Source organism: Pelodiscus sinensis, chromosome 11 (genome assembly GCF_052426305.1).
Source record: "Pelodiscus sinensis isolate ZL-2025 chromosome 11, ASM5242630v1, whole genome shotgun sequence".
NCBI classification, from domain to species: domain Eukaryota; kingdom Metazoa; phylum Chordata; order Testudines; family Trionychidae; genus Pelodiscus; species Pelodiscus sinensis.
The window spans coordinates 5,963,065-5,985,755 of record NC_143062.1 but is presented as its reverse complement, the minus strand read 5'-3'; the positions used below and the strand labels follow the sequence as shown (position 1 = coordinate 5,985,755).

The window sequence follows — 22,691 nt, the reverse complement described above, 5'->3', positions numbered from 1 at the left end:
TAAGACAGGTTTTCCATTCCTCGGATCATCCTTTGTACCTGTTCCAGTCTGAATTCATCCTTCTTAAACGTGGGAGACCAGAACTGCACACAGTATTCCAAATGAGGTCTCACCAATGCCTTGTATAACGGCACTAACACCTCCTTATCTCTACTGGAAATACCTCGCCTAATGCATCCCAAGACCGTATTAGCCTTTTTCATGGCCATGTCACATTGGCAGCTCATAGTCATCCTGTGATCAACCAGGACTCCGACGTCCTTCTCCTCTTAAGTCACTTCTAACTGATGTGTCCCCAGCTTATAAATAAAATTCTTGTTATTAATCTCTAAGTGCATAACCTTACACTTCTCACTATTAAATTTCATCCTATGCCAGGGGCCCATATCTGAGATGTTACGGAGGCACTGTCAAGGATTATCCGGCCCTCTGACTACTACCCCATGCTACACATCCATGTGGGCACAAATGATACTGCGAGGTGTGACACTGAGTGGATCAAGAGTGATTACAGGGCTCTGGGAGTAGGGGTGAAGGAGTTTGGAGCGCAGGTGGTATTCTCTTCGATCCTTCCTGAAGAAGGTAGGGGCCCAGGCAGAGACAGGTGCATCCTAGACGTGAATGCCTGGCTGCGAAGATGGTGTCGCCAGGAGGGCTTTGGCTTCCTCGACCACGTGATGCTATGCCAGGAAGGACTGCTAGGCAGAGATGGCGTTCACCTTTCGAGGAGGGGGAAGACCCTATTTGGACACAGACTGATTAAACTAGTGAGGAGGGCTTTAAACTAGGTTCGACGGGGACAGGAGAGCAAAGCCCACAGGTAAGTGGAGAACGTGGAGACCTGGGAGATGGGTCAGAAATGGGAGGGAGCGTGGGCTATAATGGCAGAGAGAAAGGAGGATCAGGGCAAAACTAGAAGGCAAGGTCAAATCAGTATCTTAGATACCTATATACAAACGCGAGAAGTATGGGTAATAAGCTGAAAGAACTGGAAGTGCTAATAAATAAGTACAATTATGACATTGTTAGCATCACAGAGACCTGGTGGGATAATACACGATTGGAATGTTTGTATAGAAGGGTACAGCTTGCTCAGGAAGGTTCGACAGGGAAAAAAAGGAGGTGGTGTTGCCTTATATATTAAAAAGGAGTGAGGTGGACATGGATATAGGAGACGGAAGTGTTGAGAGTCTCTGCGTTAGGCTAAAAGGGATTAAAAACAAGGGTGATGTCATGCTAGGAGTCTACCACAGGCCACCTACCCAGGTGGAAGAAGTAGATGAGGCTTTTTTTAAAACAACTAACAAAAATCATCCGAAGCCCAAGATTTGGTGGTGATGGGGAACTTCAACTATCCAGATATATGTTGGGAAAATAACACAGCGGGGCACAGGCTATCCAATAAGTTCTTGGACTGCATTGGAGACAACTTTTTATTTCAGAAGGTAGAAAAAGCTACCGGGGAGAAGCTGTTCTAGATTTGATCCTAACAAACAGGGAGGAACTGGTTGAAAATTTGAAAGTGGAAGGCAGCTTGAGTGAAAGTGATCATGAAATCATAGAGTTCACAATCCTAAGGAAGGGTAGAAGGGAGAACAGCAAAACAGAGACAATGGATTTCAGGAAGGCGGATTTTGGTAAGCTCAGAGAGCTGATAGGTAAGTTCCCATGGGAATCAAGACTGAGGGGAAAAACAGCTGAGGAGAGTTGGCAGTTTTTCAAAGGGATGTTATTAAGGGCCCAAAAGCAAGCTATTCCTCTGTGTCGGAAAGATAGAAAATATGGCAAAAGACCACCTTGGCTGAACCACGAGATCTTGCATGATCTAAAAATAAAAAAGGAGTCATATAAAAAATGGAAAGTAGGACAAATTACAAAGTATGAATATAGGCAAATAGCACAGGAATGCTGGGGCAGGATTAGAAAGGCAAAGGCACAAAATGAGCTCAAACTAGCTACAGGAATAAAGGGAAACAAGATGACTTTTTACAAATACATTAGAAGCAAGAGGAAGACCAAGGACAGGGTAGGCCCACTGGTCAGTGAGGAGGGAGAAACAGTAACAGGAAACTTGGAAATGGCAGAGATGCTTAATGACTTCTTTGTTTCGGTCTTCACCGAGAAGTCTGAAGGAATGCCTAACATAGTGAATGCTAGTGGGATGGGGGTAGGTTTAGAAGATAATTAAAAATTTTTGCTAATGGACTTGCAATTTCATGTGCCAGTCCAATATTCTTGGATGAAGATTATCTGGGCCCCCTGATTTACTCCCATTAAGCTGTTCAAGTTTGGCTTTTATCTTGGATATGGTAATATCTACCTCCATATCCTTATTCCCATTTGTTATGTTGCAATTATCCCTAAGCTCCTCATTAGCCTCATTGAAGACTGAAGCAAAGTATCTGTTTAAATATCAGGCCATGCCTAGATTATCCTTAACCTCTACTCTATCCTCAGTGATTAGCAGTCTCACTTCTTCATGTTTTGTTTTTTTCCCATTTATATGGCTATAAAACCTTTTACTATTGGTTTTAATTCCCTTTGCAAGGTCCAACTCTACATGACTTTTAGCCTTTCTCACTTTGTCCCTACATGCTCTAACCTCAATAAGGTAGCTTTCTTTGCTGGTCCCTCCCATCTTCCACTCCTTATATGCTTTCTGCTTTTTCTTAATCACCACTCTGAGATGCTTGCTCATCCAGCTTGATCTAAAACACCTGCCTGTAATTTTTTCCCCCTTTCTTGGGATACAGGCTTCTAATAGCTTCTGCAACTTTAACTTAAAATAATCCCAGGCCTCCTCCGCCTTTAGATCCATAAATTCTTTAGTCCAATCCACTTCCCTAACTAATTTCCTTAATTTATTAAAGTTAACCCTTTTGAAATAAACAACCCTAGTCTCAGATTTATTTTTGTTTATCCTTCCATTTAGTTTGAACTAAATTAGCTCATGATTGCTTAAGTCAAGGTTGTCCCCTACAACCATTTCTTTTATGAGGTCCTCACTACTCACCAAAACCAAATCTAAAAAGGCATCCCCCCTTGTTGGTTCAGCAACTACTTGATGAAGGAATTCATCAGCTATTGCATCTAGGAAAATCTGAGCCCTATTATTATTACTAGCACTTGTTCTCCAGTCTATATCTGGAAAGTTGAAGTCTCCCATGATTATGCAGTTTCCATTAGTATTTACTTCATTAAAAACATTAAAGAGGTCTCTATCTATATCCAAATTAGGTCCTGGTGGTCTATATCACACCCCAAGCACTATCCCAGGGGAGGATCTAATAGTTTTCTTCCCCAACGTGATTTTTGCCCAGACAGACTCTGTCTTCTCCATTCCATCACTTTTTCTTTACAATCTACCTCATCATTGATATACAATGCGACTCCACCACTTTTACCCTTATTTCTGTCTTTCCTAAACAGCACATACCCTTCAATACCTGTACTCCAGTCGTGCCTAGTATTCCACCATGTTTCTGTTATTCCTATAATATCTGGTATCATTTCCTGGACCAATAGCTCTAGTTCCTCCATTTTGTTACCTAGGCTCCTCGCATTGGTGTATACACATCTTAATTTTTGCTGTTTGGCCTCACTCACATTCTTAACCCAATTTGGCCTGGACAATGTACCTCCAATATGACCTATTAGACTAGTATCCATTCTACCCTTCCTCCTTATGTCCATTCTCCTACCTCCAGCTATATCCTTTCTTACTTCGTTTTCCTCCCTCTCGATGCTAAAATCTGGCATAGAGATTACCTGGACATCTCCCAACCGTCTCCCCCAAATTCTTAGTTTAAAGCTCTCAATCAGTTTTTCCAGCCTCCATCCTAGAAGTCTATTTCCCTCCCTACTTAAATGAAGTCCATCCCGAGAGAACAGTCCTCTGTCCGTGAATGCCTCCCAGTGGCCATACATCCTAAAGCCCTCCTTATAGCACCACTGCCTGAGCCATCTATTGAGCATCATAATCCTATCACACCTTAGTTGCCCTTCTCTAGAACAGGCAGAATCCCACTGAAGATCACCTGAGCCTCGATTTCCTTAAGCGTCTTCCCCAGCCTGGCATAGTCTCCCTTGATTCGTTCCAGCGAGAATCTAGCCGTATCATTTGTTCCTACATGAAGGATGATCGATGGATTCTTTCCCGCTCCCGTTAGGATCCTCTTCAACCTCAGTTCTACATCCTGTATCTTAGCACCTGGCAGACAGCACACCCTTCTGTTCTCTGGATCAGCTCTGGTTACAGTCCTGTCTATTCTTCTCAATAAGGAGTCCCCAATCACGTAGACCTGCCTTTTCCTGGTGACAATGCAATTCTCTAGTCTATCTCTTGTTTCTTCTGGCTGCAAGTCCTTTCCATTCCTATTTTCCCTTGTAATCCTCTTTAACCCATCCTGTATCCTCCTGGTGCTCATTATTGGTGCTGTCTCCATTGACTCTTCCCCTTTATCTATGGGACTAACCACTCTTCTCTTCTTCCTTGCCCTTCCACCTTCAATGGCCACCTGTTGTACCCCTTCTTCATTCTCCAGCTCCACATACCTGTTCTTGAGCTCTAGTTCTCCTTCACTGGCCCATCTTTTCCTCTGCCTGGTTCTCATAGTCATATGCTTCTACTGTCCATTTTCTTCACCCAGCAGTCCCCGCTCAGAGGCCTTTGATCCTGCTTCCATCTGCATGTCTAAGCTTTCCCCTTCAACCACGTCATGCCTTTGCTCCATCATCTGCTCGAACCCCCTTCTAGACTCGACCAAAGTTTCCACCTGCATCCCCAGTCCTCAGATCTTTTCTTACATCAGCTCTATCAGGCGGCACTTCATGCAAACAAAACTCCTTTCGGGTACCCCCTCCAGGATCATGTACATACCACAGTTACCACATCCACTCATCCTCCTTGTGTCCTCTGCTACTTGGGCCATGGCCACTGCTGCCTCTGTATTTATCAGCTCTCTCACTTAAATCCTGTTAGTCCGGCAAACACAAAAAACAAACCAAAACACCCCCCACGGCAAAAACAAACCCCAAACAAGGTTTCTGGGCTTGGGATCCATTTATAAAGGTTATGGCATGCCACACTGAGGTAAATATTTCTGGTGTGGATATCCTGAGGTGGTTTGGTTGGCTGCTGCCTCAGAGAGGTTGGATCCTCCCTGGCACTCACTGCACAGCATCAGTTCCTGCAGCTCTTGTGCTGTGGGGCTGGTGGAAAGCAGCTCTCCACTTTGGGCATTGTAACTTCTGAGGCTGCCATACCGAGAGATATAACCAGAGTGGGGCAAGCAGAGCAGCTGCCTAAGATGCAAAACTGCAGGGATGGAAAAACGGAGGGGGGAGCATATGGGGTGACATGTCTCCCCAAAGTTCTGCCTTTAATTTAATGCAGAGCTTTCCAAACCACGAGGGATGGGGTGAAGAACATCCCACAGTTTGAAAAACATTGCCTCCAGCCAGCAATGGGCTGATTGGAAGGTGATTGGAGCTGCTTGGCTTGCTCAGGCCGATAGCTCTCTGCTCAGCAGCCCTCCCTGCCCTGCTCTGCAAGTTAGGCCACCTCTCCATCGCCAAGCCCTACCCAGGTAGCAGTAAGCAAGTGCTTTGGGAAGGCTCTGTGGGCAAAGGCTGGCTTTAGAGCAGGGATGGGGAACCTTTCTTGGGTTGGAGGGCTCTGACCCACAGAAAAATCAGTCAGGGGCTGCACACAAGTAAAAAAAAAAAAAAAAACCACCTCGCTGACATGGCTTCCAACTGAGAAGAACAAAAACAATCCCCACATTCTCCTTGCACACCAGAGCCTAGAGGGCCCAAGCTAATAGATTTTGTGTGGTCCAGCTGTGGAGCAGCGGGGGGCTGGAGCATCAGTGTGGGTTCCCCAATGCTGGAGTGGGCCCTGAGCCTTAGAGGCTGGAACCAGGCAAGCTGGGGGCCACATCCAGCCCCTGGGCCTAAGATTCCCCACCCCTGATTTAGGGGGTGGCACCAAATAAGCACTTTTAGGGCAGAGGTAAGAGTGCGTCAGGGAGGCAGGTGAGAGATGTGCCAACTACTCTGTCTGGGGCGAGTCATCTCCTGGGCAGGCAAACTGTTGACCATGAAAGGAAAAGATTGGTTTTCACTCCATACATCATGGATTTTCTAGGTGGTAATGAGAAGTATAAAATGCTTTGGCTAAGTGACAACAAATGAAAACCTCCCTCCTTGAGAGACATTCCTGTGTCACACTAACATCTGCATTAAGTTCATTAAAAAAAAAGCTATCTAGGAGCACTGAGTCTTTTGTTTCTAAGAATCTCCAGGATGCCCATGCAGCTGTACAAATATTAATATACAACACTGTTTCCAGGATAATCAGCTCTGCATAGCTAGCATTTCTCTGAGACAAGCAATTAGGGCCCTAAAAAGGAAAACGCCATTCGAAAATGAGATCTGCCTAAGCCATAACAGTCCTGGACTGGAACAAGAACCTGAACGAGAACCTGACCATGAGGAAACAGGATGCAGCACTTCTCCCCATGAACCAGGAGGGGACACACTGTGGCTTTGCTCATGCAGAGGGCACATAGTGCTTGCTTGGCCTACCAAGAGGAGGAACAGACAAGTGATTCAGAATTAAGGTACAAAGCAGTATCATAAGAACATAAGAGCAGCCGTACTGGGTCAGACCAAAAGGTCCATCTAGCCCAGTAGCCAATCTGCCAACAGTGGCCAGCACCAGGTGCCCCAGAGAGGGTGGACCAAAGATAATGATCAAGCAATTTGTCTCCTGCAATCCCTCCCCAGCCTCTGACAAACAGAGGCCAAGGACACCATTTCTATCCCCTGGCTAATAGCCTTTCATGGACCTAACCTCCATGAAATTATCTAGCTTCTCTTTAAACTCTATTATAGTCCTAGCCTTCACAGCCTCCTCTGGCAAGGAGTTCCACAGGTTGACTACACGCTGTGTGAAGAAGAACTTTCTTGTATTAGTTTTAAACCTGCTACCCATTAACTTCATTTGGTGTCCTCTAGTTCTTCCATTATGGGAACTAATAAATAACTTTTCTTTATTCGCCCTCTCCACACCACTCATGATTTTATAGACCTCTATCATATCCCCCTCAGTCTCCTCTTTTCTACACTGAAAAGTCCCAGTCATTTTAACCTCTCTTCATATGGGACCCGTTCCAAACCCCTAGTCATTTTAGTTGCCCTTTTCTGAACCTTTCCAATGCCAATATATCTTTTCTGAGGTGAAGAGACCACATCAGTACACAGTATTCAAGATGCCATGTACACAGTATCACCTCACATTACTTCAGCTTCTACATGGGTAAGCCATACGCATAGCCATGAGGGACAGACACTAGCAGGAAGTAGCAGGGCTAAAAATGGCAAGGCAATACCCACAGCATAGTAAAGGGTGTAACTATATTCCCAGTATAACTGTATTCTTCTTCACCCTAAAATGCTCAGAACAAAGTTATTACTAGGTCCAAATATTCCTATTAATGACAAGACTTATGAAAATTCTGCTCTCAGCCTTAGTAATAAGAATCACAGGTTAATGATGTGGTGTGTACTTCCCTTGGAACCATGTTAAATTTGTTGCCTTCTCATTTCATGGGTGTCCTATTGTTATCTTATTAGCAGACAGTAAACCGGACTGTCTCAAACCACTGCCTCTTATAACCATTAATCCATGCCACCTAGCATTTTAGTTGCTTTTCTCTGGATCTTTTCCACATTATCTACTTTTTAAATCAGTATCCCAAGTCTGAACCTTGTGAGAGCGTACAACTGATTTGCAGAACTATATTCTATTATTTTACTTGTGTTTTCCATTGCCTGTCTAATACAGACTAACATTATGGAGTTTTCTAAGCCCCTGATGCACATTGAGCAGAGGTATTTACGAGCTGTCTGTAGAGATGAAAAGATCTATTTTCAGTTAGTGCCCCTCAATATGTATGGGGAACTCCGATTTTGCTTGTAGGTACATACATGTCTTTTCAACTGCTTAAGCCCTAGGTTGTTTAAGCCTGTTAGCAGGGCTAGCGTTAAGACTCGCTGGGGTCCAGGGCAGAAAATGAGGAGTGCTCCCCTGCCCCCGGAAGTCAGGTGTGACAGTCTGTGGGGGTGGAGCCAGCACTGGGCACAGAGGCTTTGGCATGGACCCACAGGCTGTCCCACTATGGGGAGTCAGGGGGTGGAGGTGGCACTCCCCCATAACTCCTACTGCTCAGGGCTGAGGCATGTAATGTAGATTCACAGAGCCTGTGGTGTAGGGGCCACGGCAATTGGCTTCCTTGCCTCCCCCTAATGGCAGCTGTGCCTGGGGGGCCAGGCAGCACTGGCACATCTGACCTCTGCCCCCTCGCTTTCCTAGTCAAGGTGCCTCGTTTTTTTAGGGAGTGGAGTAGACGGACCTGGGCCATCCCTCTCCATTGAGTTTGAGCCCAGTGCTCTATGGGTCAACCCCTGACCAGGGGGACCCCTAGGAAGGATTCTAAATCCTCTGCCCTGGGCTACTTCCTACCACCATCCCTTCACTTTGGGGCATGAATCTCTAGGCAAATTGGCTGGGATGGCTTGCCTCCAGTAGCACTCCCACATGGATCTGTTATGGTACCAGGCTACTTCGGGCAGGACAACCATAAGCTGATCAGGCTTAACCCCAGAATCCCTGTGCTTCAGTCACCTGGTTACTTCCACTGATGCTGGTGGCCAGTGCTCCTCCCCTCTCCATTGGCCAGGGAAATGATTCTTACTCCCTAGTGGCTGACTCTGATGGCAGGCTAGTGATCTTTCCTCCCTGGTAGGGAGTCAACTAACTCCTACCTCCTTCACAGTCAGCTCCCAAGAAAGCCAGGTCCTCTTCTGCCCTCTCCCCTTCAGGTCTGACATGGGCTGCCAGGCTAGTTGGGCCCCAAGGCTCTCTTTCACTCCAAGGAGAGACGTAATAGTATAGTCAATTAACCGATTAGCAAAAGCTTATCTGCTGACGTAATAGACTACATGCATTCCCCTACACACACACACCAGTAAATTTTTTAGCCAGCAGCCCAGCTCAGTCCTGGCTCATGCTGGGTCCAGGACCCATCCCTGCTGAGGCTCTGCATTGAAAGTGTATTAGGAGCAGGGCCGGCCCGAGCCATTTTGGCGCCCTGGGCCCCGGGCCCCAGGCACATGGCGTCGCCCCTGGGGCGCAAGACCCAGAATAAGAATTCATGGCGGATGCACTGCCCAGTCGGCCCAGCCACCGCTGATGGTGCACAGCCCAGGGTGGGCTGCGCCTGGCCATGCAGGGACCTGCGGCTGCGGTGGAAGGGCACTGCTGGTGGGTGCTGTGGGGGTTAACACAGTAGGTTGGCACCCTGGGCAGCTGCCCAGTTAGCCCACCCCTTATTCCAGCCCTGATTAGGAGCCAAGTGGGCAGGCAGCCTGGCTCAGTTCTGTCTCATGCTGAGTCTGGGAGCTCACACTGCCGCCCCCACCCCCCCCCCCCCGGGGTTGCTGTTTCTCTGCACTACTGCATCTGTATCAGAGGCAGCAGCATGGGGCAGCAGACAGTCAGTCTGAGAGGGGAGCTGGTTTTTAAACTGGCTCCCCTCATGGACCAGCTCCCACTTGGCACAGAGGCAGCAGTGCAGAGTGGCAGAGGGCTCCTCAGGAGAGGGGCCGGAGCACACTGGCTGCCGGCCCCACCCCCAGGGATTATAAAATAGTCGAGTAACTGATAAGAATTCATGAGGTTAATCAACTACAGCCGCTACCCGAGTTATGACCACCTCCACTTATGACCATCCGCACTTACGACCAAAGTGGTCGTAAATGCAGATCCGAGTTACGAACGGCGATCCGCCCTTACAAACAACGTAGTCACCATGTAACTCTATAGCATCCAAGTTACGAACACTTCGAGTTACGGACCAAGTCTTGGTCCATAACTTGTCCGTAACTCGGGGAGTGGCTGTATTGAATTAGCCGATATTTAACATCCCTAACCCCTAGCAAGCAGTTTCTCCACTTCATCATAAGAACCTTCTTTTTTCCCCACACAATCCCCTCTAAACTTACCTAAACTAAAGCTATGTCTACACTATAGCCTCTTGCACAAAAACATATGCAAATGAGGCAAAACATGGAATATCACTGCATCTCTTGCATAATTAATGAGGCTCCGTTTTTGCACAAGAGGCTTTTGCACAAAGAGAAGCCGTCTACACGGCTCCTTTTTGCGCAAAAACCCCGTCTTGCGCAATACCCATTCTTTCGCATTTTTTTCCAGGAAGAATGGCTCTTGCGCAAAAGCCTCATTAATTATGCAAATGAGGCACTGCGATATTCCACACCACCTCATTTGCATATTTTTGGCGCAAAATGAGGACAGTGTAGACATAGCCTAAGTGATTTTGCACAACTCACAAAGTTAGAATTTCACTCTTCTACCACCTTTGCACATCATAAATACAGATATTAAATAACCCCAGTTCCACTATTTTATTAACTTCTTTTCACACTGAGAACCAGAAGAGCTGAGAAAGAGATGGAACAAAAGTGGAGCTCAATTTTGTTTTGCTCTTCCCTGATTCTGGAATTAGCTGAGGACTAGCCTGTCTGCCTTAGGTATGCTCTAAATTATATATGGTTGTGCAAGTTCCCTAGGGACATTCCACAGACAGGGATCCAAAGATCATAACAATGAACAAGCCATACCTGCTGCTCCCCACCCACACCTTATCATAGGACTAGGGCTACAAGATAGACTAAGCACAACTATCTTCAGGTCATTGTGCTTAGTTTTGGTCCAGTGCCTTCCTTATGGATATTGAGTTACTATATTCACAAAGTTAATTCTTGAGTATTTCACTTAGGCATAAATTAACAGCAGCCTCAAGTCTTCTCCAATAATGACACATGCTGATTATTTATCCAGGCTGCCCTGGATGAGCAGTTTAACCAGTTCAGATCTGGGTAGATCAGGTTGTGACACCATGACACTCCAATATTTATCACTGTCAAGTAATTAAGAGATGTTTGAACAAAATATGTCTTGTGAGATATTCTAAAAGGCTTGATCTGCTAAATATTAATATATCATTGTACTGTATGTGAACTTATGAAGTTTGGCTATGTATGTGTTACTGAAACATGTTGTGAGGTTCAAAACACCCACAACCAGCCTTTCAAGTATGACTGTAAAAGGCCAAACAATCCTACTGGCTTATTGAGGAAATGCTCATAAGCACCACGATCACCCCACAAACTGTGTGGAATAGAAACTTCTCACAGATAGCACTACACAGTGGGAACTGTGTGACCCAAGGCACAGGTTACGTCTAGACTTCAGGCTTCTTGCACAAGAAGCTTTTATTGGAAGAGATCTTCTGCAAAAACTTCTTGCACAAGCCGCGGAGCACGCCCGCAGGGGGACAGCTCAAGCGCGCCCGGGCTGTCCCGCTGCGGGCGTGCTCCAAGGCTTTGCTCCCCGTCTCCCTGGTCTGACCAGCAGACCAGGGAGATGGGGAGCAAAGCCTCGGAGCACGCCAGCAGTGGGACAGCCGCGGCGCGCCTGGCCTGTCCCGCTGCCCGCGTGCTCTGCGGCTTTGCTCCGCGTCTCCCAGGTCAGCAGACCAGAGAGACGGAGCAAAGCCGTGGAGGACTTGGGTGGTCCTGCCACCCCGGTCTGCTGGGGGGTGGGGGGGTACAGCTAGTGCCCCCCCCCCGCAGACCAGGCTTTTCTTGCCTACCCCTGGGGTAGAGCAGCTGGGGGCTGCCGGGTTGGTCCCGCAGCGCCGCTCCGGACCAACCCGGCAGCACCCCAGCTGCTCTGCCCCAGGCGTCCTGATTCAGCCGCTGCTGGTCAGTTTCAGCCGCGGCTGAATCAGGACGCCTGGGGCAGAGCAGCTGAGGTGCTGCTGGGTTGCTCCAGTAGCGCCGAGGAGCCACGCTACTGGAGCAACCCAGCAGCACCCCAGCTGCTCTGCCCCAGGCGTCCCCAAATCAGCCGCTGCTGAAACTGACCAGCGGCTGACTACAGGAAGCCCAAGGCAAAGTTGCTCTGCCCCAGGCTTCCTGGAATCAGCTGCTGATCAGTTTCAGCAGCAGCTGACTTGGGGATGCCTGGGTTTCTTAAGTTGAATCTGTATGTAAGTCAGAACTGGCGTCCAGATTCAGCCGTGGTTGAAACTGATCAGTTTCAGCAGCGGCTGACGCCAGTTCCGACTTACATACAGATTCAACTGAAGAACAAACCTACAGTCCCTATCTTGTATGTAACCCGGGGACTGCCTGTACATTTTTAAACAGTGGTTTATTTTTTTAATTTCAGATTGTTTAGTTATTTCATTTACCAAAGGTAATTGAAGCAGATATTCCTAAAGTCATTGGGAGGTGAACTAGTTCCAGTTCAACAGGTTAATCATTAATATTTGGAGGATTTTCTTGCCATGTTGTATTGGGAGGAGATCATCACCAGGCAGACACTTAAATTGTTTTATTTAACTAAAACAACAATGTTATATATTCTGGATTTTTTCTTCAATAGCAAACATACTATTTTAACAAAACAAGCAAATGAATTTTTGAATTTAGTTAAACATTGAAGTTTTTTAAAATCAGGTTTGTTTTTGTTAAAATTGTTTTTAACTAAAATAGTTAAATTAAATATTTTTAAAAAGCAAAAATTAAATTCACTATGTCAATCAGGTCAACATGAGAAACTTAAAATACTGGCTTTTGCAGCTAACTCAGTTGTCTTCACCTTTATTTTCCTGTTTGTTCATAATTAATCTGGAAAAGAAAAACAAAATTTCCTGCTTTTCTCTCAGTTTGGAATGAATTAATCCAAAGGAAGAAGGAATGAATTAATCCAAAGGAAGAAGGAATGAATTAATCCAAAGGAAGAAAATATTCTTTCTACTGCTCTTAAAAGTGAGATTATCACTTCAACCATCTCTGAATTCAAGTGCTTAAGTGACTTTCACCAGTTCACTAGAGAGACTTGCTTTAAAACATCAGGAGCAAACTCTGAAGTTTCTTATAGTTGGCATTATGAAGGGATGATTGCTAGATGCCCATGTCATAGCCAGCTCCTCTTTTTCAGCACTTAAAGTTTTGACCCTGGTACCGAGTATTGAGAATATCTGCAAGCAAATTACCTGGAGTCAATGCTTGCTCCATTCATTTTTTTAATTAGTGTAATTTACCTCTGTCATTGCATATTTCTCTTTTTAAGATCTCACTCAGTTCCTTCCAAATTTCAACAGCATTAGCAATAAAACACAAAATGGATGACTAGGCAAGAAAATGGAAGATGAAATATGATGATGATGGGGAGTGAAATATAATGCATATTGGAAAACATAATTCCAGTTATACATACAAAACAAGGCTAAAATGTTAGGAACCATTAGAAAAGGTAATAAGACAGGTCAAGTAATATGCTGCTATATAAAGCCTGGTTATGCTACCATTTTGAATACTGCATCCAGTTGAAATAACACGTCTCAGAAGAGACACTGGATATGGAAATGTATAAAGAATGGCAACAATAAGGGTCCAGAGTGACCTAGACAGATCAGAGGATTGGGCCAAAAGAAATCTGATGAGGTTGAACAAGGACAAGTGTAGAGACCTGCACTTGGGACGGAAGAATCTCAGGCATTGTTACAGGCTGGGGACCGAATGGCTAAGTAGCAATTCTGCAGAAAAGGACCTGGGGATTACAGTGGATGAGAAGCTGGATATGAGTCAACAGGGTGCCCTTGTAGCCAAGAAGGCGAATGGCATATTAGGGGGCATTAGGAGGAGCATTGCCCGCAGGTCTAGAGTAGTGATTATTCCCCTTTATTCGGCTCTGGTGAGGCCACATCTGGAGTATTGTCTCCAGGTCTGGACCCCTGACTATAGAAAGGATGTGGACACATTGGAGAGGGTCTAGCAGAGGACAATCAAAATGATTAGGGGGCTGGAGCACATGACCTATGAGGAGAGGCTGAGGGACTTGGGTCTGTTTAGTCTGCAGAAGCGAAGAGTGAGGGGGGATTTGATAGCAGCCTTCAACTTCCTGAAGGGAGGTTCCAAAGAGGATGGAGAGAGGCTGTTCACAGTAGTGACGATGGCAGAACAAGGAGCAATGGTCTCAAGTTACAGTGGGGGAGGTCTAGGCTGGAGATTAGGAAAAACTATTTCACTAGGAGATGGTGAAGCACTGGGATGGGTTCCCTAGGGAGGGGGTGGAATCTCCATCCCTCGAGGTTTTTAAGTCTCAGCTTGACAAAGCCCTGGCTGGGTTGATTCAGTTGGGATTGGTCCTGCCTTGGGAAGAGGGATGGACTTGACCACCGAGCCTATTACTTAGGGTTGCCAGATGGCTGTAACAAAAATACTGAACATCCCTCCTCCTTCCCCCCTCCCCCAAATAAAGAAACCCACCAGGAAAAATGTTGTTGAAGGAAAAAAAAGGGGGGGACACCAAAGTTATTGAGCAAAAAAAAAAGCACTCCAAGGACCTAGGGGTAACCAGGTAGTCATTTAAAAACAAAAAAACACAAAAAAAAAAACAACACAACACACACACACACACACACACACACACTCTTACTTTTCATGAGGGGGGAGAGGAGGAGACGACACCAGCCAGATGTTGGCCGGGAACAGGGTGGCTTGGAAACAGCTAAGGAGCAAGGGGGGGGGGGGGGGGGGCACAACAAGGCTGGCCGGGGAGATGGGGGGGGGCAATGTAAAGCATGGCTGGTCGGGGGGGGAGGAGTCGGGCAGAACGGGGCTGCCCGCAGGATATCAGGGAAGGGGGGACCAGCCCGGAGGGGGCAGGGCTGGACGGGAGTAAGGGGAGGCAGGAAACAACTGCAATTGTGGCCCCGCCTCACAGCTGGGACTCCCAGCCACTCCCCCGCCCACGCCAGGTTTCCGTCCGTGCGTAGCCAGAAAAATCTGAAAATACCGGACATTGCACATGGCTGGTATTTTCTGATTTATTTTTTTTTAACCGGACAGAGCGCGCTGATACCGGACACCTGGCAACCCTACTTCCTGGATGAAAGCCTGGAAGGACTGCTTACCAGTCCAGAAGTTCCAGAGCAATGAAGCCCATGGACCTGCACAGGACACAGGAACCACCAGAGGGGAAGAATGGAAAAAGCCCAGGAGTAACCAACTACTATTGGGCTGAGACAGAACCAGGTCAGTGTGTTGTGGGACAGATCCCTACTGAGCCAGCAGCAGACTTCTCTGCTGCTACTAGGGCCCTGGGCTGGGACACAGTGGAATGGGTAGACCTGCATCCCCCCTGCCACCCCACTCTAGGGTGGCAGCCTCCCCCCATGGCTGTTACTGAGCACTCATATTAAGACTGTTTTACTGTTTGCTTGCCACCCAGCCCTGAACCGAGGGCCTGGGCACCAAACTATTTTTTTGCCTTCCCGCCCTGAGAAAGGGTCTAGACTCTGGACCATTTATTGGCCTGCCGCCAGTCCTGAAGAGCTGAAAGCCACCATTAATTCCGCAAAAGACTAAGCAGGGGGTAGTGGGGTGGAGTGGCCACTCACTGACCCCCGAGGGGGAGGGGCCCCTCCCTGAGCCCTATGGGATAGTAGTCGTCCTAAAAACTTTGCTTTCAGTATTCCTGTCCCGGAAAAGGAATGAGGCTTTATAATGACGCAAACAACATTTAGAAACTGAATTTCTGTTTGTGAAGTGGGAATCCACAGGAGTCACTGGTTGATCACTGAAATTATGAGTAAAATTTTCAATGGCTTTCAAAGGGATGAGTTCCTAACTCACATAAGCACTTTTGAGCATTTTACCCTAAATCTTTTTTTTTAATTATTATTATTACTACTTGGGAAAGTTGTTCGGATACTAATATTCTCTATTATATATCTCCTTAATAGCTAAAAAACTGATCTAGTGTACCTTGTTATTTCAGCTGGGAACGTACATGTACCCATAATTAAAGTCACTGATGTAAATAACACTTACCAAATGTTTCAAGGAGTCCCACATACCAGCATGTCCTCAACTATTTCTCACACATTGTCAAAACTGCCCCCCAGGAATCTCATGCTTACTATTTTATAAGTGCACATCAGACATCTTGGGTGAAATACTTTACAAGTAAACATGAACTTACAAATGATTATTCTCACTTAACTCCCACCATGTCAGAATACAATATCTGCATCCAATTCAATCTGACATTCACAGCCAAAAGCTATCACCTCACCACTCAGAATCTGAGCTATTCAACATTCCAATACCTGTTGTGTCATATGTCACCACCCCACAGATGTCACGTGGCACAGTCCTTCACACATATGACATTCCTATGTGAGTGGAATTAACCAGGGTCAGGAAATCCATGGTATAAATCATGGGGGAGGGGAATCTAGATGGAAACTGTACCTCAATGAAGCTCTAAGTTTTCCCCTTATATACCTTCCCATTCCTCTCTACAGTCCTCATATCACTGCAACTGTCCACTGATTAGCCAGCAGCCTCAGTGTTAAAGGATAAGGATGCTAATCTGTCATGGACCTGGAAGAGGAGGATACAACCTCAAGGCTCAGGGAATGCTACCTCAGAATACCAACCTGACTGTTTCCCATGAGTGCTGAAAACACCATAGGTGTTCTGGGGTTATAGCTATCATACTAAATACCTCCTGAGTTTAAAATTTCAGGCTGAAAATCTGAGAAATAAAAGAAGCAATTACCTCAGTGAGATGGGGGTTGGGGTTGAATCCACACTGGTTGCAGACCTTGCTGTGACACTGTGTACAAGTGTTGAAGTTTGGCTGATTAGGAGAGGAGGTGAGTTCTGTTGTCTTGCATATAGGGCAGAGAGTGCTGCTTGGAAGGGGTGCAATTTGTGGGACAGAATAAGGGGAGGTAGGAGTGCTGCTTCGATCTGGTGATACAGAGGGAGATCGTCCTGGTTTCTGAATTCTGGTATCCACCTGTAGTGTCCTCCTAGGTCCATCTGCTTGTTGGCTGGCCTGACCATGGCTCAGTATCTCTTCTGTGCTTTCATGGGTTTGGGTGGACTGTTTAAGGGATGGGGAAGCTGATCGCTCTTCAACTGGGAAATCCGATTGATCCAGTCTTCTTGGTGTGCTGCAATATTAAAAAGCAACATGTAAACCAAGTTTTAGAGAATTCCAATTATTACAACCATTTTTGAAAACGCAATACATAACAAAAATGGCAAACTTTCATATACCAAGAGTACTGGAAACACACTGAAGCAATCATAGAATCCTAGAACTGGAAGGGACCTCAAGAGGTCATTGAGTCTAGTCCCTTGCCCTCATGGCTGGACCAAGCACAAACTAGATCATCCCTGATAGATGTCTACGTATCTAGAGAGTCTTATATATCTCCAGTGATAAGGACTTGACAACCTCCCTAGGCAGTTTATTCCAGTGTTTAATCACTCTGACAGTTAGGAAACTTTTCCTAATGTCCAACCTAACTCTCCCTTGCTGCAGTTTTAAGCCCATTGCTTCTCATCTTATCATCACAGGCCAAGGAGAACAATTTTTCTCCCTTTTCCTTATGACACCTTCCTTATGACACCCTTTTAGATACTTGAAAATTGCTATGATGTCCCCCTCAGCCTTCTCTTTGCTAAACTACACAAGCCCAGTTCTTTCAGTCTTCCTTCATAGGTCATGTTCTCTAGACCTTTAATCATTTGTGTTGCTCTTCTCTGGACTTTCTCCAATTTCTCATCTTTCTTGAAATGTGGTGCCCAGAACTGGCTACAATACTCCAATTGGGGCCTAATCAGTGCAGAGTAGAGGAAGAATGACTTCTGGTGTCTTGTTAACAACACTCTTGTTAATACATCCCAGAACCATATTTGCTTTTTTTTTTGGCAACATTATCACACACACTGTTGACTCATGTTTAACTTGTGGTCCACTATGACCCCAGCCCTACATCCCATTTAGCAGTACTCCTTCCTAGACAATCACTTACCATTCTGCATATGTAAAACTGATTGTTCTTTCATAAGTGGAACACTTTGCATTTGTCCATATTAAACATAATCCTGTTTACCTCAGCCCATTTCTCTAGTTTGTCCAGGTCATTTTGAATGTTGACTCTGCCCTCCAAAACACTTACTATCCCTCCCAGCTTGGTATCATCTCCAAACTTACAAATTGTACACTCTATGCTGTCATCCAAATCACTGATGAAGATATTGAACAGAAGCGGTCCCAAAACAGATCCCTGCATGACTTCACTTGTCATGCCCTTCCAGCACGATTCTGAACCTTTAATAACTACTCTCTGAGAATGGTTATCCAGCCAATTATGCACCCACCTTATAATAGCCCCATCTAAACTATTTATTAATAAGATGATCATGCAAGACTGTATCAAATGCCTTACTAAAGTCTAGGTATACCATGTCTACCGCTTTTCCCTTATCCACAAACCCATTATCCCATCAAAGAAAGCTATCAGATTGGTTTGATATTATTTGTTCTTTACCCATTACCTTATTATCTTCCAAATGGATTCCTTAATTACTTGCTCCATTATCTTTCCTGGCACAGAAGTTAAACTGACTGTTCTGTAGTTTCCTGGGTTGTTCTTATTTCCCTTTTTATAGATGGGCACAATATTTGCCTGTTTCCAGTCTCCTGGAATTTCTCCTGACTTCCATGATTTTTCAAAGATGATAGTTAAAGGCTCAGATACCTCCTCTAGCAGCTCCTTGAGTATTCTAGGATGCATTTCATTGGGCCCTTGTGACTTGCCGACATCTAACTTTTCTAAGTAATTTTTAACTTGTTCTTTTTTCATTTTAACATCTGACCTTCCCCCATTTCCACTAGCATTCACTATGCTAGGCATCCTGTCACCATCTGTTCCCTTGACAAAAACCAAAAACAAAGAAGTCATTAAGCACCTCTGTCTTTTCCAAGTTTCCTGTTATTGTTTCTCCCTCTTCACTGAGCAATGGGCCTACCTACCCTGTTCTTGGTCTTCCTCTTGCTTCTAATATACTTGTAGAATATCTTGTTACACTTTATGTCTCTAGCTAGATTTAGCTCATTTTGTACCTTTGCCCTTCTAACCTTGCCCCTGCATACCTGTGTTGTTTGCTTATATTCATCCTTTGTAATTTGAACTAGTTTCCACTTTGTACAGGAGTCCTTTTTGATTTTTGGATCATACAAGATCTCCTGGTTGATCTAAGCTAATCTCCTGCCATACTTTCTATCTTTCCTATTCAGTGGAATAGTTTGCTTTTGGGCCCTTAATAATGTCCCTTTAAAGAACTGTCAACTCTTTTCAGTTGTGTTTCCTCTTAGTCTTAAAAAAGGCCTCATCCACCTCTTCTGCCTGGGTTGGTGGTCTGTAGTAGACCCGTAGTATAACATCACCTTTGTTTTCTACCACTTTTAACTTAACTCAGACTCTCAACAAGTCTGTCTCCTACGTCCATCTCCACCACAGTCCAAGTGTTTACAGTTTTAACATACAAGCCAACACCTTCTCCCTTTTTTCCCTGCCTATCCTTCCTGCGCAAGCTGTACAGAGTGCAATCTTCAGGGTGCTGAAATCTTTCAATTCAGTGGCAATTTAGGATGCTTAGCAGGGAAGTGATTAAAGTAAATTTCACATACTTTAAACTTCTGTTTATCTGGATTAGGGCTGTTAAGTAGCAATTAATTTACTAGTTGAGTAGTCGATGACATTTCCATCGACTACTCAACTAGTCGATAAGCACTTCTGCATTCCATTTTTGAAATGGACAAGAGCCCCAGTGGGTGCTCTTGTGTATTTCAAAGTTTGAATGCCGCGTGGAGCCCAGGGCCAGCAGGAAGTCCTGCTGACTCTGGGCTCCACACAGGAGCTTCCACTTTGAAATGCACAAGATCCCCCACTTGGGACTCTTGTACATTTCAAAGCTGACATGCCTCATGGAGTCAGCTGGGGAGTCCTCAGCTGATCCCAGGCTCTACACGGTGCCGCCACTTTGAAATGGCGCACAAAGCCTGTGGTCAGCTGATCCTGGGCTCCACCCAGCATTTCAAAGCAGCAACGCCACACTGAGCCCAGGTCAGCTGGGGAGTCCCCAGCTGATCCCAGGCTCCACGCAGCAATGCTGCTTGGTAATGCCACAAGGAGCCTGATGCCGGGCTCCCCTGGCATTCAAAGCAGCAGTGTCACATGGAACAGCTAATGCCAGGCTCTGTGCAGCGCTGCCACTTTTAAGCACCCTCGTGTCCACCCCACCTTGTTGCCTCTATCTAACAGAGGCAGCAAGTGGAGAGGGGGAGCAACTAGTCGACTATCCTGTTGACTATCTGATAAGCATTTGCTTATCGACTAGTCACCTACTCCTTTACATCCCTAATCTGACTACATGTAAATAACTGAGTTACTTGGTGTGTTCTAAGAGGAATCCTAGGGGTGTCTCCACACTGTTTTATGGAAAAGATGTTTCATCAAAAGTACACAGCAGACTGACAAAAAAGGGCTTCACTTTAGCATTCTTCCATCATCAGTTCATAGATACACAATACAGCACTTGCTCCATTTTCCAAGAACATTGGTTGCCTGGCCATTCCTGCTAGCTGATAATCACCTCACATCTGACTTTTGCAAAGCCTTGTACTAAAAGAAAATATAAACCAGAAATCTATAAATAAGCAACATGCGGATAATGTAATAATAATGGCCCTGTCTATTGTGCTAGATCTATTTGACAAAGAAGAGTGTGAAGGCAGTCAAGGAGCTGGTTAAGGCTTATTGATTCTCAAGCCACCCTTATACAATTTATACATTATAGCAGCCAAAGGCCAACTAACTTGACACCAATCTGGCCATGTTTCTAAACAGACCATATGTCAGTGGAAAACAACAGAGTGCAAGCATGTGCCATCCTGTCCTAGACACTTCATCTATGGTGAGTGAAAAGCAGTTGGCATAGCAGCTGGCCGGGCTTCATCCGAGTGTCCCCTTAGACTAGAAAAATTCTCTGTTGGTCTAGCTTCTAGCCACTTTGTATCACCTGAGTGCTGCAAAGTAGCTGGGGACAGGAGCAGAGGATCTGGCTGTGAAATCCAATTCAAATAAAAGCATTTTTTGATGGCAAAAAGGCAGACTCTCACAAATCCCAAGGCCAGAAAGCACCAATGTGATACCAAATCTGACTGCACAACAGAGACCATAGAACTTCCCCCTGTGTGTCCATAATCTGATCTTTTTTAACTAGATCTTATCTTGTTATAAAAATTCCCAGTAATGAAAAATTCATGTACCGGTCCCCAAAATTGTTCCAGTGGTTACTTACCATCACTAGTAAACATTGTTGCTGAAACAAAAGACAGAACTATGTAGCACTTTAAAGACTAACAAGATGGTTTATTAGATGATGAGCTTTCGTGGGACAGACCCACTTCCTCAGATCAATATGTGGAAGAAAATCAGCACAACCACATATACCAAAGTGATGCAATCAAAAAAAAGTGAACGCATGTGAAATTGACAAATCAAATTTTAGAACAGAGTGTGGGTGGGGGAGGGGGAAGGTACGTTTTTGTGAGGTAGTGACATGGGGTGATAATAGGGGAAGTTTCTGTGAGGTAATGACATTAGGGGTAATAATTGGGGAAGCTATCTTTGTAATGGGTGAGATAATTAGAGTCTTTGTTTAAACCCATACATAAAGTGTCAAATTTAAGCATGAATGACAATTCTGAAGCTTCTCGTTGAAGTCTGGAGTTAAAGTCTCTTTGAAGCAATATGCATGTTTTAAGGTCATTAAGTGAATGATCAGTCTGGCTGAAATGGCAGGCAACATTGTACGATTGAATTTGAGTTTGAATTTGAACAACTTCAACTTGCAGACACTGGATTGTTTTATATCTCTGTATGCTAGACTGAAAAGCCCATTATGAAAATTTTGTTCCTCATCTAGGTACTTTAGAATATGAACAAATCACCCCTAAACCTTCTCATTGTTAAGCTAAGGAGAGTGACCAGCTTGCATCTATCACTTTAAGTCATGTTTTCTAATCTTTTGGTCAGACTTGTGGCTCTTCTCTGAACTCTTACATTTATCAATATTTTTCTTGAACTGGACACAAGTATTTCAACAGCAGTTGCACCAGTGCCAATCAAAAGGTAAAATAATCTCTCTATTCCTACATGAAATTCCCGTTTATGCATCAAAGGTTTGCATTTAGCCCTTTTGGCCTCCATGCTGAACTGGGAGCTCACTCAATTGATTATCTGTCACTATCCCAAAACTTTTTTCAGAAAACCTTGTTTTTCAGAATAGAGTCCCCCCATCCTTTAAGTCTTCATTCCTAGAAGTATACATGTACATTTAGAAGTACACTCGAACCTCTTTAATCCAGCAATCCTGGGAAACAGGGTATGTGGGATTAAAGATTTTTCTGGGCCAAGGAAGGTGCCATGGGCTCTTGGGCGTAAGGGGGTGGAGTTGGGTTATTTGCCCGCTGCCTCGCTTCCAAAGGCACACATGGCTCCACACTTCCCCACCACTCCCGGATCACAATCCCTACCTCTATAGAAACAGTGGGGAAAAGCCTCAGGGAAGTGGCTCTACATGCCGCTATTGCCACAGCTGAGTGGCAGAGTACAGAGCTGCTTCCTTCTCCATACCACAGCTGTTCCCAGATTAGAGACACA

General features: G+C 45.2%; 1 protein-coding gene across 2 annotated transcripts in view; it reads right to left on the bottom strand.

Annotated features, from left to right (window-relative positions):
* BSN (bassoon presynaptic cytomatrix protein) overlaps positions 1 to 22,691 on the bottom strand; it is a 166,260-nt gene that overhangs the window by 126,156 nt on the left and 17,413 nt on the right. For both annotated transcript variants that reach the window (XR_012906554.2, XM_075939578.2), the window contains exon 2: positions 16,727 to 17,126. Coding sequence is in view for 1 of the 2 variants with exons in the window: in XM_075939578.2 (XP_075795693.2) it covers positions 16,727 to 17,126 (400 nt within the window). In the remaining variant the exon portion in view is untranslated. The remainder of the gene's footprint in view (positions 1 to 16,726; positions 17,127 to 22,691) is intronic.